The sequence below is a fragment of the Berghia stephanieae genome, chromosome 7 (assembly GCF_034508935.2).
Source record: "Berghia stephanieae isolate SIO BIC M18660-M18661 chromosome 7, UCSD_Bste_1.3, whole genome shotgun sequence".
Lineage (NCBI taxonomy): Eukaryota > Metazoa > Mollusca > Gastropoda > Nudibranchia > Aeolidiidae > Berghia > Berghia stephanieae.
This window is the reverse complement of record NC_088366.1, coordinates 40,410,566-40,435,364: the sequence shown is the minus strand read 5'-3', so window position 1 is coordinate 40,435,364 and position 24,799 is coordinate 40,410,566. Positions and strand designations below refer to the sequence as shown.

Sequence of the window (24,799 nt, the reverse complement as noted above, 5' to 3'; positions counted from 1 at the left end):
CAATGTGTTTATGTATCATAATATAATTCTAATCAGTTATCTATTTAGAACTATACAATATGTAAACAATACCATTCCACCTCCTTTTTCTTGTGTGCGGAAATTCCTCTTTCGGCATTGAAATTCCTACGAGTGGTGTCTGAAACTCCTGTGAGTCAAATTTAAAGTTGTGTGTGTGTTTGGATGGGTTTTGGGTGGTATGATCTTTGAGGTTTCCTCGCTCTTGGACTGGTTCCTGGTGGTGATTGTGTTAGTGAGGTGCATGATCATAAGGGTGATGGTGTGTTTGTAGTGTTTTAGGGAGAGTATGTAGATTTCCTTTTGGGGTTTTGTGGTGTGGGTGGAGGGGAGGTTGTCCTTTCTAATAGGATTATTATATGTGGTGTGATATGTCGGTGGAGGTTTGGCGTGAATGTAGTTTGTTTCGGTGTGTGTGGGAGTTGTCACGTGGTTCCTGTTCTTGTTGTTGCCGCGGTGTATATTTTGTTGTGTTTCTATTATTTGGAATGTTGTCTTGTGGTTTTTTGTCTGGTGTCTGAAATTCTGTGATGTGGCCTGTTGGTTGTGTATTTGTTGTGTCATTCGTTTTTGGTGCGTAGGTTGTTTTTTTTTTCTTCCCTTTTTCACAACCTGACTCCGGGGTTCATGTGACGATGCGTCCAGTTGGGGATTGCTGGAAGGCGTGATAGCAGGTGGAGAAGAGATAGTGGGCCCTTGTGCCTAAATCACCCCTGGGGCTGTTTTCATGAATGCGGTCTAGCGCTTAGTCTCTGACGTAAGTCAAGGACTTGAAAGAATCATATTTCATGTGAGCTGACTAAGCAAGTCCCAGACTAAAATCACAGCACCTTCAGACTAAGTTTGGCCAAGTTGTAGTCATTTGCTGAGGCAGGACTTCACAGCTAAGACTGAGACTAGTTACTAGGTTACATTATAGCGTAAGCAAGATAGCAGCTATTTTTAGAGGAGAGAGCTTTGATTCAGAGGGAAAATACATCGGTTACAAATGACAGAGGCAAAAAGTGTCCTGTCACTATTGACACTGGCTTTAAAAAACTTTAAGATAAGTGCAGATCGTCGAAAGTACACATTTTTGTGAGCAAAAAAGACTGAATCTAATTGAAATTGGCTCATGAGTTGAGAGTGATGGGAGACTAGAAATCGAAGGATTTGCGTAACAGAGCAACCAAAAAAAATATGATTTGAAAGTATAGTGGAGACAAAGCTATTCTGCTGGCTTTGTAACTGACACTAATAATGTGATTCATCAAAACGCACTTTCTGTTTTGTTTGTTAGTTTGTTTTTGATTCAATTTGTTTGAGTTTCATTGAAAGTTTCATTGTCTTAAATATAGACCATGGACACCATTGTAGTCTGATCAGTCCAAATTCAATATCTCGTGTTTGATTCATCATGACAAAAGTAAGTTAAATTATTTTAAAAAACAAAATTTTATTTATACCGGATGTGTTGCTAATTTCTTCTTTGGATATCTTTTGCGTTGACAGGATGAAGGTGGGTATCTTACATACCATCATGTACTAGAGAGCGGGATGTTTCCAGTACAAAATAGCTGAATTAGTCACCGTCCTTACAACGCCCACTTCTGGGCAAGAGACTAGCTAGTCCGAGACTAGATGACAATCATGAAATCCGATTTTTTTGTTGTAACTTGCTTTGTTTAGGCTTAAGACTAACAAGTCCTTTACCAGACTAGTAAATAACTAAATCTAGTCCTCTTTAATGAAAACGGACCCTGGTGTATGCCGTGCCCTAGTGGGGCACAAGTAGAAGGGATGCCACATAATCAACCACTACTACTACAACCACCACCACCACATCATCATTACCACTACACTACAACCACCACCACATCATCACTACTGCTACTACTACTACAACCACCACCACCACATCATGATTACCACTACTACTACCACCACCACTACCAGTTCATCATCACTACCATTTGTACTACAACCATCATCACCACCAAATCATTATCACTACCACTACTAGTACAAGTACCATCAACACCTCTTCATCACTACCACCACTGCTACTACTACAACTACCACCACAATCGCCACATCGTCATCACTACCACTGCTACTACAACCACCACCACCACCATATCATCATCACTACCACTACTACTACTACTATTACTACTACTACAACCACCACGACAACATCATCATCATCACTACCACAACCACCAGCACCACATCATCGCGACCACTACTACTACAACCACCACCACATCATCACTACCACTACTACTACAACCACCACCACCACATTATCATCACTACCACCACTACTGCAACCACCACTACCACATTATCATCACTACCATTTATTTGTACTACAACCACCATCACCACCACATCAACATCACTACCACCACTACTACAACCACCACCACATCATTATCATCACAACTACAACCACTATACCACCACAACATCATCATCACTACATTTACTTCTACAACAATAACCACTATCACATCTTCATCATTACTACCACTTACTACAATAACCACCAACACCACATCATCCTCACTACCACCAGTACTACAATCTCTACCATTAGGTTTTGGTGCTTTACTTCATTTGAAATAAGGAAACTTTGGGATTGTATTTAGCAATGTGTTTATTAGACCTGTAAATTCTCAGTCAATTAACTGAAATCAGTCAATTCGTCAAATTCAAATATTTTAAAAAAGGAAAGAAAGAAATGAAAAAGAAAGAAAGAATTCATGAATCGTAGTCGAATGACCGTGAAGTAATTAGGAATGTTCCACAGCGCTACGCATAGCTCAAGGGCCGTTTATATTTACGATGGATATATTGCCAAGGCTCAGCGACGCTTCTTAGAATTGCCGTGTCTGAACACACCCCAGTGTATTTTCACACAGCCTTCGTGAAATTATCTTTTCACTTTCCAAACCTGTCGTGATCCCAATGGTAGCCAATTTTAACTGAGCTGCCGAGCGATAAATTTCACTGTTTCTTCTAAGCCAAAATTGACCACATTTATTTGGTAGAACCTAAAAGTATGAAAAAGTTTAATGCGAAAGCCGGAAGTGCGTTATGAAGACACCTTCAAATCGAAAGTTATATGATTGCTACAAGCACATCTCGATTGCCTCATGTTGTAAACAAACCGGTTGACCATTTCTTCACTGATGTGGGTACCTAATTATAAGAAACAATTGTGAGTAGCCTAATTAATTCCCACATAAATTAGTTTTCTGCCATTGTTTTGCTCAAGTGAGCTTGCTGTTTACTATTCATTTTGATTCTTTGGATTTTCCTGATACGGTAAGAAGAGTTTCAGAGCGGTTCAGTTTCAGTCTCAGTCAATTTTTATAGAGCTCATTTACAGGTCTAGTTTATGTATCATAATATAATTCTAATCAGTTATCTGTGAGTCAAATTTAAAGTTGGCGTCTCTGCCTACATTATAACATGTGGAGCCGTCTGGCACATGCCCAGGTATTTGCACTGTCACATAATTTTTAGATTTGTCAGTAATTCTGTGCTCGATGATAAATATAAAAATTTAATATTGGCCGTATGGAACAATGTTGATCCCCAATCCTTTTTTATTTTTTTAAAGAACAGATTTATCAGTGATGATAATCTTCTGCAGATCTGCAAAATTCCTGGATTTGGGAATTTTTTAGGAAATTTTCCGCAGATTTTGCTGTGTCGAAGATTTTCTGTGATTAAAGCTCGGGCTATTAAGTGAACGTTTTGCAGAAAAAAATCACCATCATGTCTCTTGTCCTATATCGACACCTGTGCAGGAAGTTTGGTGTCCATGATGCCAGCCTTGACAAACAATACCAACTATCAGAAGTGGCACAAGACCAATAGTTTACTGATTTTTTTTTGTTCATTTTCACTTGATTTGTATTTTTCTTTTGTTTACAAATGAATGGATTACAATGAATCCAACTGCTTTGAAAAGTAGACATCTTCTTTGATATAATTTTGTCCTTTTTAGAAATTGTCATATTTTATAGTTTTACAGTCAATTACTTGAAGCAGTTCTACTATTTATTCACATGATATAATGTTACAATATCAATATCCCTTATTGCCTCCATTCAGACTTGGATTAAGTGGAGTAGTGTTGTATCCTGCCGTACCCAATGATAAGGTGAAGAGCCACAGTTTTTCTACATCTATTAACCATCTGATCATAGCCATGCTTAACATTACTTGACACTACTGCTGAGCCACTGAAACAGTGGAAAGTCTGATGATGTATGATTAATGCAATCAGGATGACATGATGATGATAATGGAGATTCCATTTATTTCAGAGACTCCCAAAGACTGACATGGACTGGTGGAGTTTGGCAAGCCACTGACTTTCAAATGCCAAAAGGTAAATTTAAGTGGTATATATATATATATATATATATATATATATATATATATATATATATATATATATATATATATATATATATATATATATATATATATATATATATATATATATATATATATATATATATATATATATATATATATATATATATATAGAGCTGCCAACAGCTCTGTTCAAAAACGGATTTGTACCGTATTTGACTTCCTGGGTCTTTGTCCGTGTTTTTAGTTCAAAATCCGTATTTTGTCATTCTTGACTGACTTGTGGTAATCAAGGTTATTATTATTATTATTATTATTATTATTATTATTATTATTATTATTATTATTATTATTATTATTATTATTATTATTATTATTATTATTATTATCATTATTATTATTATTCAGGTGTCCAGCGAGGACAGAGATGATGAGCAGGGGTTGAATCAATACAGTATATTCTTCATTCCTATGAAACTCTTTAATTTGAGTTATACCTGTCTATAAATTATGTTCAACAACTTTTAAAATTTCAGTTGCTTATATGATGCCCTTTTTTCCACTAAAACCTTTCATAATGTATTGGAGATCTGCATAAAAATATGCATGTTAGCATCAAATATACTTTAAATATTCTCAGGTATTATTCATACTTTCACTATTTGTTACACAGATTTTGTTATTAAAAATAAAATTAAATCAACATCATTGATTGGAAAATTAAATGCTTATAAAGATTAACCATTAAAATGATTAATTTATGAAATATAAACTCGATCCCATAAAATAAAATATTTTGATCTGATTCTAATTATCTTTTTCAAGCAAGCAATTTTAACGGTTAAGGTTTAAGAGAAATTACTCCATTTTTAGTTGTTTGTCAAAGTAAATAGGTAGGAATTCGCCAAAATTTAGTTTTAGAGGTTCAATATACTACAACTGCTATTATTACTTAAAGACCATTATGTTGCATCAAATAAAATAAATATTTAATCGCCTACATTTTAGCCAATCTTCCTTGTTTTTATCCCAAAACCCCATCTCAAGTGATGTACCAGGTTGTTATGCATTTCTAAAGATCCTAAGTTTTATTAAAAATTTATTTTACAATTGTGCTTGTGTTTTGGTCCTTAACTAAGTTCGAGCAGTTGGATTCTTTCTTTATTTTGTCTGTTTTGAAGTTTTGATTGTGGAATGTGTTCATAACCATTCAAATGTGCTGGAACTAAACCTGATTAATTAGCAAAATTCCGACTAGCCTCTGTCATCTTAAACTTTTAATATTAGTAGATAGTAGTAATTAAAAGGCTACCTTTTATATGTTGCAATTCAATGAAAGTCACAATGATGAATTTTAAATGGGTATGCAGGTGCAGTTTTTATGTATTCAGGCATCTTCATGCCCCATTTGGTTCTTAAATTGATAGGTAGGATTTTTCAGTCCGAGATTTTGCTGGACGCCCTGATTATTATTATTATTATTATTATTATTATTATTATTATTATTATTATTATTATTATTGTTATTGTTATTATTATTATCATCATCATCGTCATATTTTTACCTGGGCATTGTACCTGGGCTCTCTGGTTATGCATCGTCAACTTGTCCCTGGCCAAATGAGCATTCCTTATTTTATTTTTGAAAAGTTGATAGCTATGCATATATATACATATATATATATATATATATATATATATATATATGAGAGTGTGACAAGAGGTCGTGTCGGAATAGAGAAAATATGGTTGAAATTCAAACCTGCACATACTTAATATGCTTTTCTATCTTGATTTCCAACACCTTAAGCTACATGGAAACCAAATTCAAAAGATAGATCATTGTTGTTTAACCCGACAGGAGCCACTTTTCTTCCTCAATAAGTTAACTGTTGGTCGTCATGATGGACATTTTGCATACGCCTAAAATGGCATAAAGTTACGATTAGCATGCAAGAATGGTTTGGTAAAACTCATTCATTTAACCACGAGACTGGCAGTACATAAAATAATGGAAGCGGTTTGAAGTATTTATATCTAATAATGTCATGTCCAGTGTGACAACCAACAGTGAATTTGTGTGGTAAATTCAGCTACTCAGCGAGTTCTTCCTCAATTACCCAATCATTTAGCTTATATTTAATGAAGACCATCCCTGACAAGTTGTACACCTTGAATGGGGAAAAAAAGAATGTTTGCGGGGGAAAATTGTATAATTATATGTTGGTTGTCACATGTAACTTTGGGACATACTTTTCCGAAAAAGTGTGGGTATATAATAAAGCCATCACAATACATGCAACTTGTTGAGGCCTTTTCTGGTTCTCAAAGGTGTGTGTTGACTATACAGACACCAGTTAGTTATCAGACAGACATTTTAGCAGTCGCAAGGGCGATTTTGCATGTTGGTTGTCACTTAATCTTGAACGGACATACTGTGTGTAATAATAATTATGGAGGACTACATGTCGAATGTATCGTGTCCTGAAAGATATCTTGTATCTTTTTAAGGGCTTTAGGCACTTGCAACACATTTAGGCTATATCAGTACCAGTAAAAAGGAATAAAATGGGATAGTAAAAATTTCTAGAATTACAATTAAGGTACCCAAGAAAAAGGGGGATTAGTAGGGAACAGATGTAGATTTAAAGAGCACACGTATACTTAGTTTAAGATCTTCCTGTCTCATCTTGACACAAGTATAGGTCCTCACTAAGAGGAACACACTCAAATGTATGCAAATCTTGTGTAAAACAAATATAATTTAATACAATGCATAACAGTAAGATGATTTACAAGGGAAAAAAAAATCATCTGTTGGAAAACATAGGGTGACAGAAGACAAAGTAAGTGCCTCCCTGTCCACTATGGGAGGTCAGGAACCCCAATCAGTACAATGAAAGGTAATAAAAAGTAAGCAGTTAAAAAAGACCAACAAACTACAACACAAATGAACAAAAGTGTCAAAGATTTATTTTTACATAATCATAACATACATAGACAACTGAACACAACAAAAAATAAATCTGAAAATCTACTGATTATATAGAAGTTCAATGAAACCTGACAACCATTCGATCAAAATTATCAAACTTTAAACACAAATTACCATTGCAAATACTGTGGAATCACCTATATCATTAAATTAGTTCTTGCACACTTTTGCAAAGTTGATTGTCAAAAGGTCAATTTTGAGAAGCAATGTCTCGGATTTTGAAGATATGAAAGCGTCGCCGTTGGAGGACAGAATATGAATAGCATAAGTTATGCAGACAATGATACTCTGATGGCATACTCTCCAGAACATGTGCAGACAATTTTAGATATACTGGTGTGCAAAAGTGAAGAAATGGGCCTGAAACTTAAATGTTAAGAAAGCCGAATGCATGGTGGTGTCAAAGAATGACAACAACACAATCTTCCACTTGTCAAGCAAAAGAGAGACCATCAAACAAGTAAAGAAATTTAAATATTTAGGCACTATCATTACCCGTGACGCACGTGACATTGAGGATATAAAACAAAGAATAGCAGTAGCAAAAAACGTGTTCTATAAAATGCTACCAGTTGTGTCAAACAACAACCTGAAGTTGAAGACCAGAATGAAAGTAGTAGAAACATATTTTATAAGTACCATTTTATACGGTTGTGAAACGTGGACGCTTGACAAAGAATGTACGAGGAGGTTAGAGCAGGGCCTTCTAAAAATAGTATCGGGCCTGTCCAACCAAATTGCGCGAGTTCTCTGCTGGGCTTAAAATTTAAAACCCCGCGATATTTGATTGTCAACAAAGTTTGTGTGTACACATTACACACCACTACAGTTACGCTGGATTACCTGTTGATACAATGAATTTATCGCGTCGTTTGTTATTATTTCTGTTCATGGATATATATTCATTGTGATTGCCAATCCCACCATGATGTTTGTTGTGTGTATCTTTTAAAATCTAATTTAGCAATTTAAAAATAATTTAAAGGTAATTTAAAAACTATAGTGTCATCTAAGCCATCATCTGCCTTCGAGCGAAACCTTGAACTGTTGCCTTGAGTCAAAACAAAACCGGATGATCTTGTACTTGTACACATCAAAATGAAATTGTCATTGATAGTCTATTCAGTGATGCCAAAACTCCGGTTTCACCTGAAAAAACTCTGGTCTGGAGCAAAAAATTCCGGGTTCCGGGCAACTTCCGTCAAATTCCGGTGAGGTCAAATTCTTCCAAGGACACCCCCGCCCCCCCCTTTCCAACCACCACATCATCATCACTGCCACTAGAATTATAACCATCATCACTACCACTACTACTGCAACCACCACCACATCATCATCATCACTACCACTACTACTACAACCACCACCACATCATCATCACTACCACTACCACAACTACCATCACTATTACAACCACCACCACCACATCATCATCACTACTACAACCACCACCACCACATCATCATCACTACCTCTACTACTACAATCACGACACCACATTATCACTACCACTACTACTACCCCACCACCGCCATATCATCATCACTACCACTACTACTACAATCACCACCACCACATCATCATCACGACCCTTACTACTACAACTACCACCAACACCACATCATCACTACCACCACTACTACAACCACCACCACCACCATATCATCATTACCACTACTACTACAACCACCACCACCACATCATCACTACCACTACTACTACAACCACCACCACCACATCATTACTACTACAACCATCACCACCACATCATCATTACCACTACTACTACAAGCACCACCACCACATCATCATTACAACTACTACTACAGCCACTACCACCACATCATTACTAACACTACTACTACAACCACTACCACCACATCATCACTACCACTACTACTACAACCACCACATCATCATCACTACCACTAATACTACTACAACAGCTACCACATCATCATCACTACCACTGCTACTACAACCACCACCACCACCACATCATCATTACTACCACTACTACTACAACAACAACCACTATCACATCTTCATCATCACTACCACTATTTCTACAACCACCAACACCACATCATCCTCACTACCACCAGTACTACAATCTCTACCATTTGATTTTGGTGCTTTACTTCATTTGAAATAAGGAAACTTTGGGATTGTATTTGGCAATGTGTTTATGTAACATAGTATAATTCTAATCAGTTATCTATTTAGAACTATACAAAACGTAAACACAATGCCAAATACCATTCCAATTCCTTTTTCTTGTGTGCGGAAATTCCTCTTTCGGCATTGAAAATCCTACGAGTGGTGTCTGAAACTCCTGTGAGCCAAATTTAAAATTGGCGTCTCTGTCTATTTATCTTAATTCTTTAAAAAAAGCTCACCTCTCAATCAACATCAACATCATCTTGCTAGAAATTGTAAGTTACCATATTTAACACCATCAATACAATTCTCCTTCTCATCTCCTCCTTTTCATCAACCTCCATCCCCTTCACCTCACCATCATCATCATCATCATCAGATACCCCCCTCCAAAATTCTAACCATTCATTTAATCACGGTATTAATCAAAGTTGCATCATTCATTTTTTCATCATCAAATTAATCGGCAATGACTTTATTACCGTTATGAAGTGAAAATATTGAAATATCACTTGCCTCCTATCTTCTCGCCTCCTCCTCCTCCCCCCCCCCCCCCCCCCCCCCACCCCCTCTTCTTCTTTCGATTTGATTTCTTTTTTGGTCCGGCATAACTAAATGAAAGATAGAGGGGGAGATGAACTATAAAAGACTGCGAAGAGAGAGAGAGAGAGACGAACAATTACTAAACGATATACATATATATATATATATATGTATGTATGTATGTGTATATATATATATATATATAGAGAGAGAGAGAGAGAGAGAGAGAGATATGGGCGAACAACTAATAGACACGAGAGAGAGAGAGAGATATGGGCGAACAACTAATAGACACGAGAGAGAGAGAGTTGGTTCGAGCGGTTGTCTGCGCAGAACTAAGCCCAGCAGAGAAAGTGGGTCATGCGCGGTGGCTCTGCCTATCTCTTTTGGTCGCCTCGGGTTAGAGACATTTGAGATGTGGGTGTATAGAAGAATGTTGAGGCTAGCATTGGCATGGACAGACAGGTATACCAGTGATGCCAAATCTCCGGTTTCCGGAAAAAAACTCCGGTCTGGAGCAAAAAAATCCGGGCTCCGGGCAACTTCTGTCAAATTCCGGTGAGGTCAATTTGTTCCAAGGATACCCCCCCCCCCCCCTTTTCAATAGTATTACAACCATCATCACTACCACTACTACTACAACCACATCATCATTACTACCACTACTACTACAACCATCACCACCACCACATCATTATCAGTACCACAGCTACTACTGCAACCACCACCACCACATCATCATCAGTACCACAACTACTACTGCATCCACCACCAGCACATCATCATCATCACTACCACAACTACCATCACCATTACATTCACCACCACCACATCATCATCACTACCACTACTACTACAACCACCACCACACATCACATCAATACCACAACTCCACACTACATCATACCACACTACACACCACCAGCATCACATCATCATACATACTACCACATACCACTTACACGACCTACTACAACCACCAGCAACATCATTCACCACTACTACTACAACACACCACACATACTACCCACATCCACCACACACTCTCATCACTACTACATACCTACACCACCACACACATTACTACACCACTACTACTACAACCACCACCACTCACATCCACTCACTACACCACCCCCACTATCATCATCACTACCACAACCACAACCACCCATCTATCACTACCATTACACTACACCACACTACACACTATCCATACCACCACACACCACCACATCATCATCACTACCACATCATCATCACTCACACTACTACACCACCACACATCATCATCACTCCACCACTACTACAACCACCACCACCACACTCATCATCATCACCACCACTTACTACAACCACACCATCACAACACCCCATCATCATCACAACCACCACTACATACATCACCATACCACCACCACCACACATCATCATCACTCCACCACTACACACACACCACCACCCCACATCATCATACCACCACTACTACAACCCACACACACACCACCAATCACAACCACATCATCAATCACTACCCACCACTACTACAACACCACCACCACATCTCATCTCCACCACTACTACAACCACACCACATCATCAATACACCACTCCAACCACCCCACATCATCATCACTACCACCTACTACTACAACACCACCACTATCATACACACATACTACTACAACCACCACACCACATCATCATCACTACCACTACTACTACAACACACATCATCACTACCACTACTACTACAACACCACTACACCTATCAACTACTACTACTACTACTACTACTACTACTACTACTACTACTACTACTACTACTAACTACTACTACTTACTACCTAACTACTACTACTACTACACTACTATTTACTACTATACTAACTACAACCACTACAACCACTACAACATCATCATCACTACCACTACTAATACAACCACCAGCACCACATCATCATCACGACCAGTACTACTACAACGACTACATCTACAACCACCACCACATCATCATTACCACTACTACTGCTACAACCACCACCACATCATCACTACCACTACTACTACAACCACCACTGCCACATCATCATCACTACCATTTGTACTACAACCACCATCACCACCACATCAACATCACTACCACCACTACTACAACCACCACCACGTCATTATCATCACGACCAAAACTATTACAACCACTATACCTCCACCACATCATCATCACTACCACTACTACTTCAACCACCACCACCACCACCATATCATCATCACTACCACTAACAACAACCACTATCACATCTTCATCATCACTACCACTATTACTACAACCACCAACACCACATCATCCTCACTACCACCAGTACTACAATCTCTACCATTAGGTTTTGGCACTTTACTTCATTTGAAATAAGGAAACTTTGGGATTGTATTTGGCAATGTGTTTATGTATCATAAAATAATTCTAATCAGTTATCTATTTAGAACTATACAATATGTAAACACAATACCATTCCAATTCCTTTTTCTTGTGTGCGGAAATTCCTCTTTCAGCATTGAAATTCCTACGAGTGGTGTCTGAAACTCCTGTGAGCCATATTTAAAGTTGGCGTCTCTGGGTATACGAAAGAGGAAGTGTTGGAGAAGGTGAGAAAAGGAAGAACATTGATCAATACCATCAGAAAGAGGCAGTTACGGTTTCTGGGACATGTGTGGAGAAGAGGTGGAATAGAAAAGTTGGTAACATCTGGGATGATCAAAGGAAAGAGAGCTAGAGGAAGACAAAGAATGACTTATTTAAAATAACCTAAGAATGGCCAAATGTGATTTTAAAAGCAACACAGATTGCATGTGCACCGCAGAGGATCATGATTCGTGGAGACAGCCGAGCGGCAACGTGCTCAAGAGCACAAGCCACGATGGATGATCTCGGATTGGAGCGAATGCTTCTACGTCATAATACCTGTATTTGCAAAATTCAATTCTCTTTAAAATTATGATAATAAATTGAAACCAACAATAATAATATTTGCAAGGGATTAATCTCGATAGTAAAAGACATACCATTTCAATGTTTTCACTTTCATTGTTGGACATAGATGTTTGTTTTTAAGGGCTATACAACACTTGCAACACATTTAGGTTATATCAGCGCCAGTAAAAAGGAAAAAAATGGGATAGTAAAAAGTTATAGAATTACAAATAAAGCTCCCAAGAAAAAGTAAGACTTAGGGGAACTGAGAACAAAGAGGGATCAGATGTAGATTCCAAGAGCATACCACCAATGTACTTTGAGATCACCTATGTCTCATCCGGACACAAGCACAACAAAGAGGAATACACTCAAATGCTTACTACATTATACATTCAAAATAACAAATATAATAATAATACATATCAGAGAGATGATTTACAAGGAAAAAATATCATCTCCCAAAACAATAACTATGCATTTGACATAGAAACTCACTACTTAGACTTAGGATTCAAACTCAACAGCACAAGGAGTTGTCAATTGAAGTAGAGGTACAGCATGATTGGCAACCCAGTGTTCCTCTAATATATCCCTAGTGGAACACCAAAGCAAAGCCATACAGTGCTTCGTGATAGGGCTAATTGGTTGCAAAGTTCTGTTGAAAAAAGAATAAATACTGACATGTCCCAGTTTTGGATAGACAAACAATATTGGAACTTTGAAAACATTACATGCAGCCATAAGCTGCCACATACCCATATGAACACCAGCCTGACAAATCTTCAGAACCTCGGGCTGATATGTCTGAGTGACACTGGGATAGTGAAAGTCTGCAAACAAAGAAAGTGTGGCCAGCTCATCAGAAGGAAGATTCAGATATTCAGATGAATTGTTCACAAGCTCTACCACAATCCTGCACCTGACCTCAACATGATAATCTTGTGACCTAAAAACCCAAACACTAATGGACCGTGGCACACAGTTACCATCTGCCTCAAGTAATAGAGGATACAAGTCACCCAAGCCATCTTGCACTAAGGCTAGGGCAGACTTATCCACAGAGCCCTTACAAAGACAGAGGGGTAAGCCAATTGCCCTGGAAGCTCAAAATGCGCCAATAATCGAGAAAAGGAACCAGCACAAGCAGTCATATCACTGTATGACTTACAGTGAGTCAAATGATCTGACAGACGAAGAAAGAACGATTCCCTAGATTCTTCTACTTCTACCAATAAAGGAGTTGAAGATGAAACAAGGACTGAGGACTGCCCATCCCCAACAAGTCACTAGCAACCACAACAGAAGCCACATCACTGGTAGAACCAGCTTCAGAGACAGGGGAAACTGCAGATGCAACAGCAGTAGAGACAGGAGAAACAGCAAGTGCATCAGGACATTTCTGCCACCCTAAAGACCTGTTCATCCAGACAAAACCATTTTCACATTCCCTCCACACACCATCTCGACAGGGACGACAGAAGCAGGAAAGATTGCGAGTGGCAACTGTGTCATTACCAACTCTCTTGATACTGTGCACCCGTCGAGTCCCTGGCAAAGTGGGAATTTCTGAGGAAGAGATGTCCCGTGCCACTTCATCCTGATGAACAAGTTGGAAACTACGTCTTACATGAAAACAGCCCACAGATCCTAACTTGTGAAACTGGTTGCAGTGTGTAAACATGGCCTCTGCACTCTGGATGTCAGCTCCTGAGCAAACATCCTCCTCAACGAGCCACTTGATGGCCCCACCTGCAGAATCACATTCATTCTTACCGTGTCTCGAACCAAAGAAACATCTTTCAATTACAACATCTGTATATTGAGAAAGGTAATAGAATGGTAATTTGCTCTTATATTGGTTGGCAGCACCATCTGAAAAAACTACTACCTTATCCAGGGCTATAAGAGACTTCAGATGCTCCACTGTTCTCTTTTGTATAACATTTACCATATGAGCATCATGAACAAGATCATCTGAAAAATACAACAGATAATCTGTTACAATGTCCTGACAAGTAGAACATCGGCAGTACAGGACACAGGGATGGACAGTCACCTGGTGATATGCCCAATGTGCACTTTGCACCTCATTCTGGTGCTTACAGAGGAAATTCTCAGCAAAATCCATAACAATTAGAGCGCAAGATGGAGGAAGTTCATGTTTTATTTTTTTATACTGGTTAAATTGCCAGCGAAAGGTATGGAGGTGCTGAGAAAATCCCCTAAGCTCCAGCATGAGGTCATCACAAAGGATTTCTTTTGATCCTTGTTTGGTGACTAGATCTCTACGCTTCTTGCCATTTTCACCCTGGACCATGTCCCACATTCTCCACTTGATCGTGCCTGGGGTGTCGGTTTTGAAAATAAGAAGACCCCTGACATACTCAATACCACAATTGTCACACACCCTATCAAGACAGCTGGTAGTTACTGGACTGCAGGTACTTATCTCAGCAAGATCATCACGCCGATCTATCTCCATTACCAGGTGTGGATTTAATGCATCAAGTTTTAACTCGACATTGGTGCACCATTCACAGAGACACTGTTGGAAAGATCTTGCTGAAGATCGTTTTATGTGTCTTGGCAGATGGCGATACATCGTCCGGAGAGAACATGTCTTGCCATTGTTTCCAACAAACTCTTTGTGGAGACTCTTAAGCCTCTTCGGCAAAACTTTCACCGCCTCCCCAGTCCTTTTAGAGACAGACCTTTTGTCCGGGACAAAAACAGCACTATCCTCAAAAAACTCAACGACAGCTTTTGTTGACTCGTTCAGTTTCTTTCTGGCGTAGATATCTGGAGGAGTTTTATTGGAAAAGTCACCATCTGAGGCCCAATTGAAACAGTAGCTGTTTCTTGGCAATGGCGTCTTTGCTCCTCTTGCTCTTTAGCTCGCCAACACATCTTTTGTAAGCTGCCTTGAGAGTAGTGGGTGAGGGAGAGTATGTTATCATAGGTATAGACTTGATGGCAGGGGTAGACTCCACAGGGCTCCTGTTTGCCACTTGTTCGATCTCGTTATCTGTGGATCACAGCAGAAGAACAAAACAAAACAAATTAAAAATGAACATTCAGGCAAACAGTGTCATCAAAGGAAAAACTGAAGTCCAAATTCTGAAAAGAAACACTTGCGTTACTTGCAGCTGTTTGTTACATAAATACAAGGAGGATTTTGCCCAAGTCTCCAGTCAAGATGGATCATTTTGCTTCCTGTGGTTGGATGACAGTAAAATGTATATATGCCCACTTTACATAAACAAAAATGTCCCGACTTCTATTTGATTAATAGAACAACTAAAGAATATTACAAGTATGCCGCATAAATCCTAACAAATCTGATAAATCAAATAGCAATTGTGGTTTTATTTGCATAAGAAGAATTCATATTATTCACATAGAGTGAGAGAGTTTGAACATGGTCACAGTAGACTTACTCAATTGTTCCAGACAATTGCTTGAATCATGACTGGGAGGTTCCACATTAGTTGCCGCCTCATTGCTGATAAACTCAACGGGTTCACATTGTTGTACCCGGTCATCTGTGAATTTCAGTATATAAAATATAAGGAACCTAGAACAATTCACCCTGCATAATGTGTGGATGGAATGGGAGATGTGGGGGTATTTATAAGTGTGCAAGTTTCATTGTGTATACCCTGCCGCACACAATGTAACGCGATGCATGTGTCAAATTGTTGTTCTTAAAATGCTATTTTGTGAGGCAAGTTCTTTGAAGACTTTCAGTCCTTGATGATGAGCCTACAATTTAAAGAGTGCACTCTTTCTAATCAAGTATAAATATTTTTAGCCCATAAAAATTCTAACTGGCAGCTTTTTTTTTACCAAATGAACATACTAGTCTATATATTTTATCATGAATTTGGATATTAATAACTATTGTCAACCAAAGCGACATCGACTTATGCAGAGTTTGTTGTTATTTTAAACGTGCTATACAAGACAACATGGGAGGGACCTAGAAAAATATTGAATACAGAGAAAATTGACTTAAGCGACAACTTATCCAAGAGTGCATTGTAGTGATAATGCTTTTGGTTTGCATCAGAAGAATTCAACATTGTTGGTGACCATCTTGAAATGCTCACATTTACATAGGGCACAGAGTGAAAGAGTTTGCTCGTGCTCATTGAGTAGGCTTACCTGATTGCTCCAGACAATTGCTTGAACTGAGAGATTCCACATTATTTGCCGCCACATTGTTGTGCCTGGTCATCTGTGAATTTTAATATATAAAATAATATGAAATGAGCACAATGCACCCTGTATAATGTGTGTATAGAGTGGGAAGTGTGGGTGTAAGTATTGGTGGGCAAGTTTAACCTAATCTAACTGGAACAATCAAAAGAATAATGAAAAAAAAATATTTCTGAAATGGTGACGACACGAAATTTGTAAGTCATTGGCTTAAGCAAAATGACTGACAACACTAAAACTGTAAGTCATTGGCTCAAGCAAAATGACGTATAAAGTCCATTCCAAGGCAAAAGCATTATCGTTGCTGAACATTATACACTACATAAACAGTGCAACAAACATCAATTGAATCTTACTCGCTAGTCTAACAAATTGCCTTGTGCCTAGAATCCTGATATATAACAAATAGAACAGCTGTAATTTCTTTGATATTAAAAAGAATTCATCCTGTGTAGGCTTACCTGATTGTTTCAAACAATTGCCTGGATCATGGCAGGGACTGGGAGGTTCGACATTATTTGCCGGATCATTTCTATAACACTCAATGGGGTCACACTGTTGGACCTGGTCATCTGTGAATTTAATAAATAAAACAGTATGAAATGAGCTCTATGCAAGCACATAAACGTATATATTTCTTTCTCTTATCCCTAAATCATGTATCAGTGTTTGTAATTAATCATTTATTTGTCGCCCCCTGAGGAAAGCCAAAGGCCGAAACGTCCTCTCTTTGGACCTCTTATTTTGGGTCCTACTAAATATTATTTCCCTTTTTACATGCTAGTTTACACTGTGTGTACATGTAGCACACAATCTAACATTGTCATGTGTCTAGACTAAGTTGTATCAAATTGATATTGTATAAATGCTGCATGTTTTGTTTGCTTTGTTTTTAAGGGTTTTACGGCAACATATTAAGATCATATCAGCGCCAGTAAAAAGAACATCTTAAACATGTTTATATTTATGTGGGGCACAGATAAAGAGAGAGTGAGTTTGATCATGCTCATAAAGTAGGCTTACCCGATTGATCCAGACAATTGTTTTGATCATGGCTGGAACTATTAGGTTCCAGAGCACTTGCCAGCTCAGTACTGACAATGGGTTTGGATTTTTGGACCTGGTCATCTGTGAATTTCAAAGGAAAAATAATTTACACACCAATATTTTTCTTATGGTCTAGATCAAAAACATTTCATTGCAGATAACTCTAATGAAAATAATGTGTCAGAAAAGTTTACTTTGAATGGATAGGAGAATGTCGCACGTAACTTCTAGTTTGTAACTTGTGTTTTGACAGTAAAATATAATCAGAAGAGAACAGCCTTACCTGCTTGTCTTAAAGAACGAGCAATGTCCCGTTGATTTTGTGAATAAGCTTTGCACTTTTCCCTGTGCCGCCTCCATTTTTGGGATGTCCAATTTTCCTGCTGTGCTCTCTTCTGATCCCGCCAAACACTCCTCTGCTCATTTATAGCCTTCCTCAATCAAATAAGACAATAAAAATACAAAAGCTTAGCTACATAACAAATTAATAATGTCAATCAATATTCATAAGATGAATTAAATCAGTCAATGAAAATAAACAAACCAGGAATATCAAGCCTAAACCCCGCCCCACTTGAGTTCATATTCAAACCACAGTTGAATGTCAGAGTCTTCCTATGTACGAGACAAATGCATGTTCAAGGTTTAAACCTGTGACAACCAACACTGCACACCAAAGATACATTATTTCTGATCTGAAGAAAACGTGCAATAATTCAGTCTTGTCAACATGAAAAAAACATTAAAAACAATAACAAGTACATGTAAACAAGCAAAAATTATTTAAATGTGAATATCATGTTGGTTGTCAGTGAAGACATATCATGTGCGACTCAAAGGCATGTCCAATGTCAGAACAAGTGACAACCAACACTGCACACCAAAGAAAAACTCAAAACATTGCAACTCAACTAAAGAAAATGTTTGATATTTCAGTTTTGTAAAAATTGAAAACCATTTTAAAGAAAAAATGATTACATTCAAACAAGCAATAATTATTTAACAGTGAATATCATGTTGGTTGTCAGTGAAGACATACTATGTTCGACTCAAATGCATGTCCAAGGTTTAAACCTGTGACAACAAACATTGCACACCAAAGAAAAACTCACAACATTACTTCTGAACTAAAGAAAATGATTAATATTTCAGTTTTGTCAAAATTGAAAACCATTTTTAAGAAAAATGATTACATTCAAACAAGCAAAAATTATTTAACTGTGAATATCATGTTGGTTGTCAGTGAAGACATACTATGTGCGACTCGAAGGCATGTCCAATGTCAGAACAATTGACAACCAACACTGCACACCAAAGAAAAACTCAAAACATTGCAACTCAACTAAAGAAAATGTTTGATATTTCAGTTTTGTAAAAATTGAAAACCATTTTTAAGAAAAATGATTACATTCAAACAAGCAAAATTATTTAACTGTGAATATCATGTTGGTTGTCAGTGAAGACATACTATGTGCGACTCGAATACATGTCCAATGTCAGAACAAGTGACAACCAACACTGCACACCAAAGAAAAACTCAAAACATTGCAACTCAACTAAAGAAAATGTTTGATATTTCAGTTTTGTCAAAATTAAAAGTGATTAAGGCAAAAGTAATGACATACAAACCAGCAATAAATTAACAAAATGTTAAAATAGTGTTGGTTGTCCACAAGGACATATCACGTGAGATAGAATGCATGTCCTTTGCCTAATGGATATGACAACCAACATCACAACCACACTAGAAACAATTTCATAACCTTTTAATGACTGGGATTTTCTTTTAAATGCAGAAGTATAAGTTAGCAAGATGTATTTACATGTATATATACATGCCTAAGGCACCTATGAAATTTGTAAAGCCAAGTTGGTTGTCACATAACTTTCACTTCATGTTTTAACTGTTGGTCATCATTATGGACATACATAAATCGTATGTCCCCAGAAAAATGATCGTCTAACACCGAGCCATCATGTCATCTTACCCTCTTTGTTTGCCTGCATAATCTAATTAGAATTGATTGCCAGCTTGAGAAAATGCAGGCTTAATGAAAGAGCGATGGAATAGTACAGTACATTGATAAAAATACTAACGGTCGTCATGATTTTATCGGTTGTCACGAAATTTTAAATATACAATGATGTGGACATACGGAGCAAAACTTACCCTCACGCCTGGGTGGAGCCATGTTTGAGAATGAAAAGCGTCCGGATGTGGAAATCAAATGTCCAGGATATTAAAAAACTTGGACTGGCTTGGTTTTTGGCCTTGTATCAATACCAGCTTCGGTTGTCACGATCGGACATACGAAAGTGGAAAAAATCTTTCACAGTCGAAATTCCTTTTCTTGAAAACATATTGCTACATTCAGTATTATTTTCCATCAAACAAAATACTTATAATATATTTTATTGTAACAGTCGTCCAATACCCATTGAAAAATGGAAACGTATTTTATTGCGAAGAAGACTGCTATCCGCGGACATACGGGATGACGACCGATGTTATTTTTAGGGACTCGTAAAATGAACAGGAGGAGAGGATTTAATATAAACGTGGGATTTTGCTGTTGAAAAAAGGTTAATTTATTTTATAAAACCAAAAAGTTACCGATACTGTAAAACATGATAGCCTTAGGAGCTAAATTAGATCACCACTAGGTTGACCTCAATTTTATAAGCAATCGAAAACATCGATATTCCAACATAAAACATATTTTACACAATTTCTTGGCACTGAACGCAGTTGAACTTATCTCTCCTATCCCTTTAACCATATTTATAGAATATGAAGCCGATGCAATATTTGCGACGATGAAAATAGGCCAAAAATTGCGGTTTCAAAGATGACCCAGCATAGTCCTTGACCTTTTGTCACACCCTCATATATATATACAGTAGAATTACTTTACACCGAAATTTTGGGGACCTTCTATACCATTTCGGTTTAAAGACATTTTAGTTTAAAGCGAGTTCCCGTTTTGCGATGTTTTTCAAGGGTCGTAACTATTTAAGGAATTTGCTCATTTAATCGTATCATGGGTTTCGCCTTAAATGGAGTTATTGAATAAATGCCGTCTTTATAACTTTTTTAATTAATTATTTTTTTTATACAAAATTTTTTTTGGGGGTGTGTTTTAAAAATGTTTTTGGGGTTTTCATTTTCCAATCAAAATTGTTGAAAGAGTTGAGTTCGGGATGCTGTGTTTTTTTACATATCTCCTTCTTGCTCAACTTTTTTATCATCGACTTCACATAGTATTTTGATTTTAAACTCCAACGTGTGTAAGCACAGTGCTTTCTTTTACTTTTAGTAAAATGTCAAGCTAAAATAAGATCGAAAGTTCTTGTGCGATAATTGATAATGAATGATGCGCAACTACTCAGAGGTGAAGTGAAATGGAAATGAAAAGGCGTGTCAATGCTAAGCTGTCTACTACACACCTCTCTTTTGTTGAAAATCCATTAGGTTCAAACGCCTAATTACATAGAACATCTCGCTTGCTTGATTCTACACCCCAACTCCCCCTCTTTCCTCATTTTTCGCCTGCCAGTCACCCGTTGTCTTCCTTTTCCAATCTGTGCGATTGTGGTGTTGGCCAAGCCCAAGTTCAGTGATTGAAGTGTTTGCCTACCCCCACAGAGTGGCCAACCTTCCCGATTATTTTGGGAAATTCCCTAAATGGATCCACCGTTCCCGATGTCCCGAAACTGCGTTTTTTTTTCCCGAAAAAAACCCATCGTAAAAAAACTTAATGCTTCAGTGCTCAATGAGCCAAGATGTGATAGACAATGGCACCAGCTCCATCACTACATATGTCCACTAGATGGAAGTAGGCCTTACCAGAACCTGGGGCAGCTAGCCCTGAGTGTTCTTTCAATTCCTCACAGTAATGCAGCATCAGAGAGGATATTTAGTTTGGTTAGGAAGAATAGAACTGAAAGCAGATCTCAGTTGAGCAATGCCACTCTAAACAGTCTTTTAGTTTTAGTTAATAAAGTTAGGGTCTCCTCATCAAGCATGCCACCTGTCCAATTGACTGACAAGTTCTTGCAAAAATGCAAGAGATCCACCATGGATAGCTTGCATTCAGAAGGCAAATAATAGCAGTAAACAAAGCCTGTTATCATGTACATAGTGTAAAAAGTATTGTAGTGATGCTGTGGTCTCAATGTGTGTGTAGTTTTTTAGTTTTAAATTGTCAAGTCATATTTATTAATAGAATAGAGGCTGTGACTTCTGCACCAAATTCAATAGAGGGCATAATGCACCTCCTAAGCTTGGATAGAGGATACATATGTCAAAAGTTACCCCTTTCACTTCCAAGGTTTACAGGTATGTCAACTTAATGTCTGTTTTCATTTTCATTCTTAGTAAAGTATTAAATTAGTATTAGGCTGTGTATTACTTCACTCTTAACATTATTGTGCGGTGACCAAAAATTTTCCCTAATTCAGTTTCTGAAAAGTTGGCCACCCTGCCCCCACCCCCACCCCACCAACCACCTTCATCTTATAGGTACTTACGCTCTTTGTTTAATATCGCCGGGCATTATTACATGTGGCCATCTTCCCAAATTTTTGAAGAAAAATAGAAAGAGAAAAGGGAAGGTGCTCTCAAGTTGTTTCGGTTTAAAGAAAGTCCTGCTCAGAAGTATTTCGGTTCAATTCGGTAAGAATTAGTACAAAGATAATGAAGAAACTAGTACAATTTATTAAATTCTTTGTGGTTTAAGGTATTTTTCGGTTTAGCTTCTTTCGGTTTAAAGTAATTTTACTGCAAATATAAATATATATATATATATATATATATATATATATATATATATATATATATATATATATATATATAGCTCTCATCAAACTCGTTGGTCACAATGCACAGTTGTCAATCCCAAAACAAAGGATATCGCTCAGTCAACTCAGTCTCTCTTTATAACTGTCACTGTCTATCTTTTGTATAGACTAAACCAACCCCTCTTGCCTCTTATTTCATGACCACAGATAACATCACAAACCTGTACTGCAAAGCCCGCCCTCTTTTATCTCTAATAATAGAGTGGTGACACACTACTGTAACATTAAATCCCACTCACTCTCAATTTTTCATGATTTCTTCCATGATGAAATTTAAACTTTTTATTTTGTTTGATTGATTTCTTGAATTAACCTCTTTTTAAGGATGAAATTTGTTGCGATTAACTGAAGTTTGTGGAATTTAACCAGTGACTTTTATATAGATTTAATTCCGTTTCTTGGGAAATGTTGTGATTAACCGAGTTGCGATTATCCGGAGTGGATTGTAATAACAAACCATAAGTTTCATTTATAATTGATTTATAAAGAAGATTATAAAAATGATTTCCTCTGGTGTAAATAATGAAGATTAAGCCATATGCAATTGTATGTCGATCTTTCCATTGCTCTTCATTCCTATATCTTAACCTTTTACTTCTTCCTTCCTACGCGGTGTGTAACCAGACAACAAAACGTGTGTTTTGAAGGAGTTGGCTTCTACAGGAGAGTTGGTAGAGGATGCTTTAGGAGAAATTGGGGAGGTGAGTTATTTGAAAAAATAGATTTGTGATCACTGTCTGAGTTTCCAAAATTTAATTTAAAGTCGTAAAGATAGACATTTCAAGTTTTAGTATTTTGCTTTTAATTAACTACATTCATTCTTCTTAATGAAAAACATGGTCTTTATCTTCTAGTGGTGTGATACATAATACATTGCTTCCGACATTATGATGAAAATCTTCCACCTAAATCCACCCACCATCATCACAAATCCGCCTTTTTTAAAAAATGTCTGTGAATTAAAAAAGACTAACCACAACAACTACATCAACATCCCAACCAACACTACATCATTATCATAAATCACCACTACTAATACAACCACCACCGCATCATCTTCTCTACCACCATTAATACTCAGACCTGCCAACCTTGCCGGATTGCCCAAGAAATTCCCAGATTCAAATTTCCATTCCCTCCTTCCTGGTTTTGGATTTGCAATTATGGAATTTGCTAAATTTTTTTTTACGGAAATTGCAAACTATGATAAACCAACATTGATTTTGGACTGTTTCCTTGTGCACAGTGTTAATAGTTTATGGTGAGTTCACATTTTCTTGTATCAAACTAAGTTTGTGTTGTCATTATCTCTGCATTTGTTTTTGTCCTTGTGGGCCACAATATTTCACACTGCTTTTGTGAATTTTTTTGTTTTGTTTTGTTGTTTTTTTTTAAAAACTTTTTATTTTTTAATTTATATTGTGTGTTTAAATTAGTGAACTACTTCTTATTTTCATTTTACTTTTTGAAGATTTTTCTTTTTGATTTTGATAGCATGGAGGTCTGACTACTAAACCACTTCCATATCTTCTTAACTACCACCACCACTATTAAAACCACCACCACATCATTATGTCTACCACATTTTTGTCAAGCCAGAATGTCACTTT

At 37.3% G+C, this 24,799-nt stretch overlaps 2 protein-coding genes across 3 annotated transcripts in view; one reads left to right on the top strand and one right to left on the bottom strand.

Moving 5' to 3' along the window:
* LOC144977228 (cyclin-D1-binding protein 1 homolog) overlaps positions 1 to 24,799 on the top strand; it is a 90,311-nt gene that overhangs the window by 25,730 nt on the left and 39,782 nt on the right. For both annotated transcript variants that reach the window (XM_078922226.1, XM_078922227.1), the window contains exons 6-7: positions 4,341 to 4,405; positions 23,814 to 23,890. In XM_078922226.1, coding sequence (XP_078778352.1) covers positions 4,341 to 4,405; positions 23,814 to 23,890 — 142 coding nt within the window. The remainder of the gene's footprint in view (positions 1 to 4,340; positions 4,406 to 23,813; positions 23,891 to 24,799) is intronic.
* LOC144977227 (uncharacterized) lies at positions 10,516 to 19,102 on the bottom strand. The gene has a single exon (XM_078922225.1). It carries the CDS (start codon positions 15,664 to 15,666, stop codon positions 14,290 to 14,292), a length of 1,377 nt encoding a protein of 458 aa, XP_078778351.1. The 5' UTR covers positions 15,667 to 19,102; the 3' UTR covers positions 10,516 to 14,289.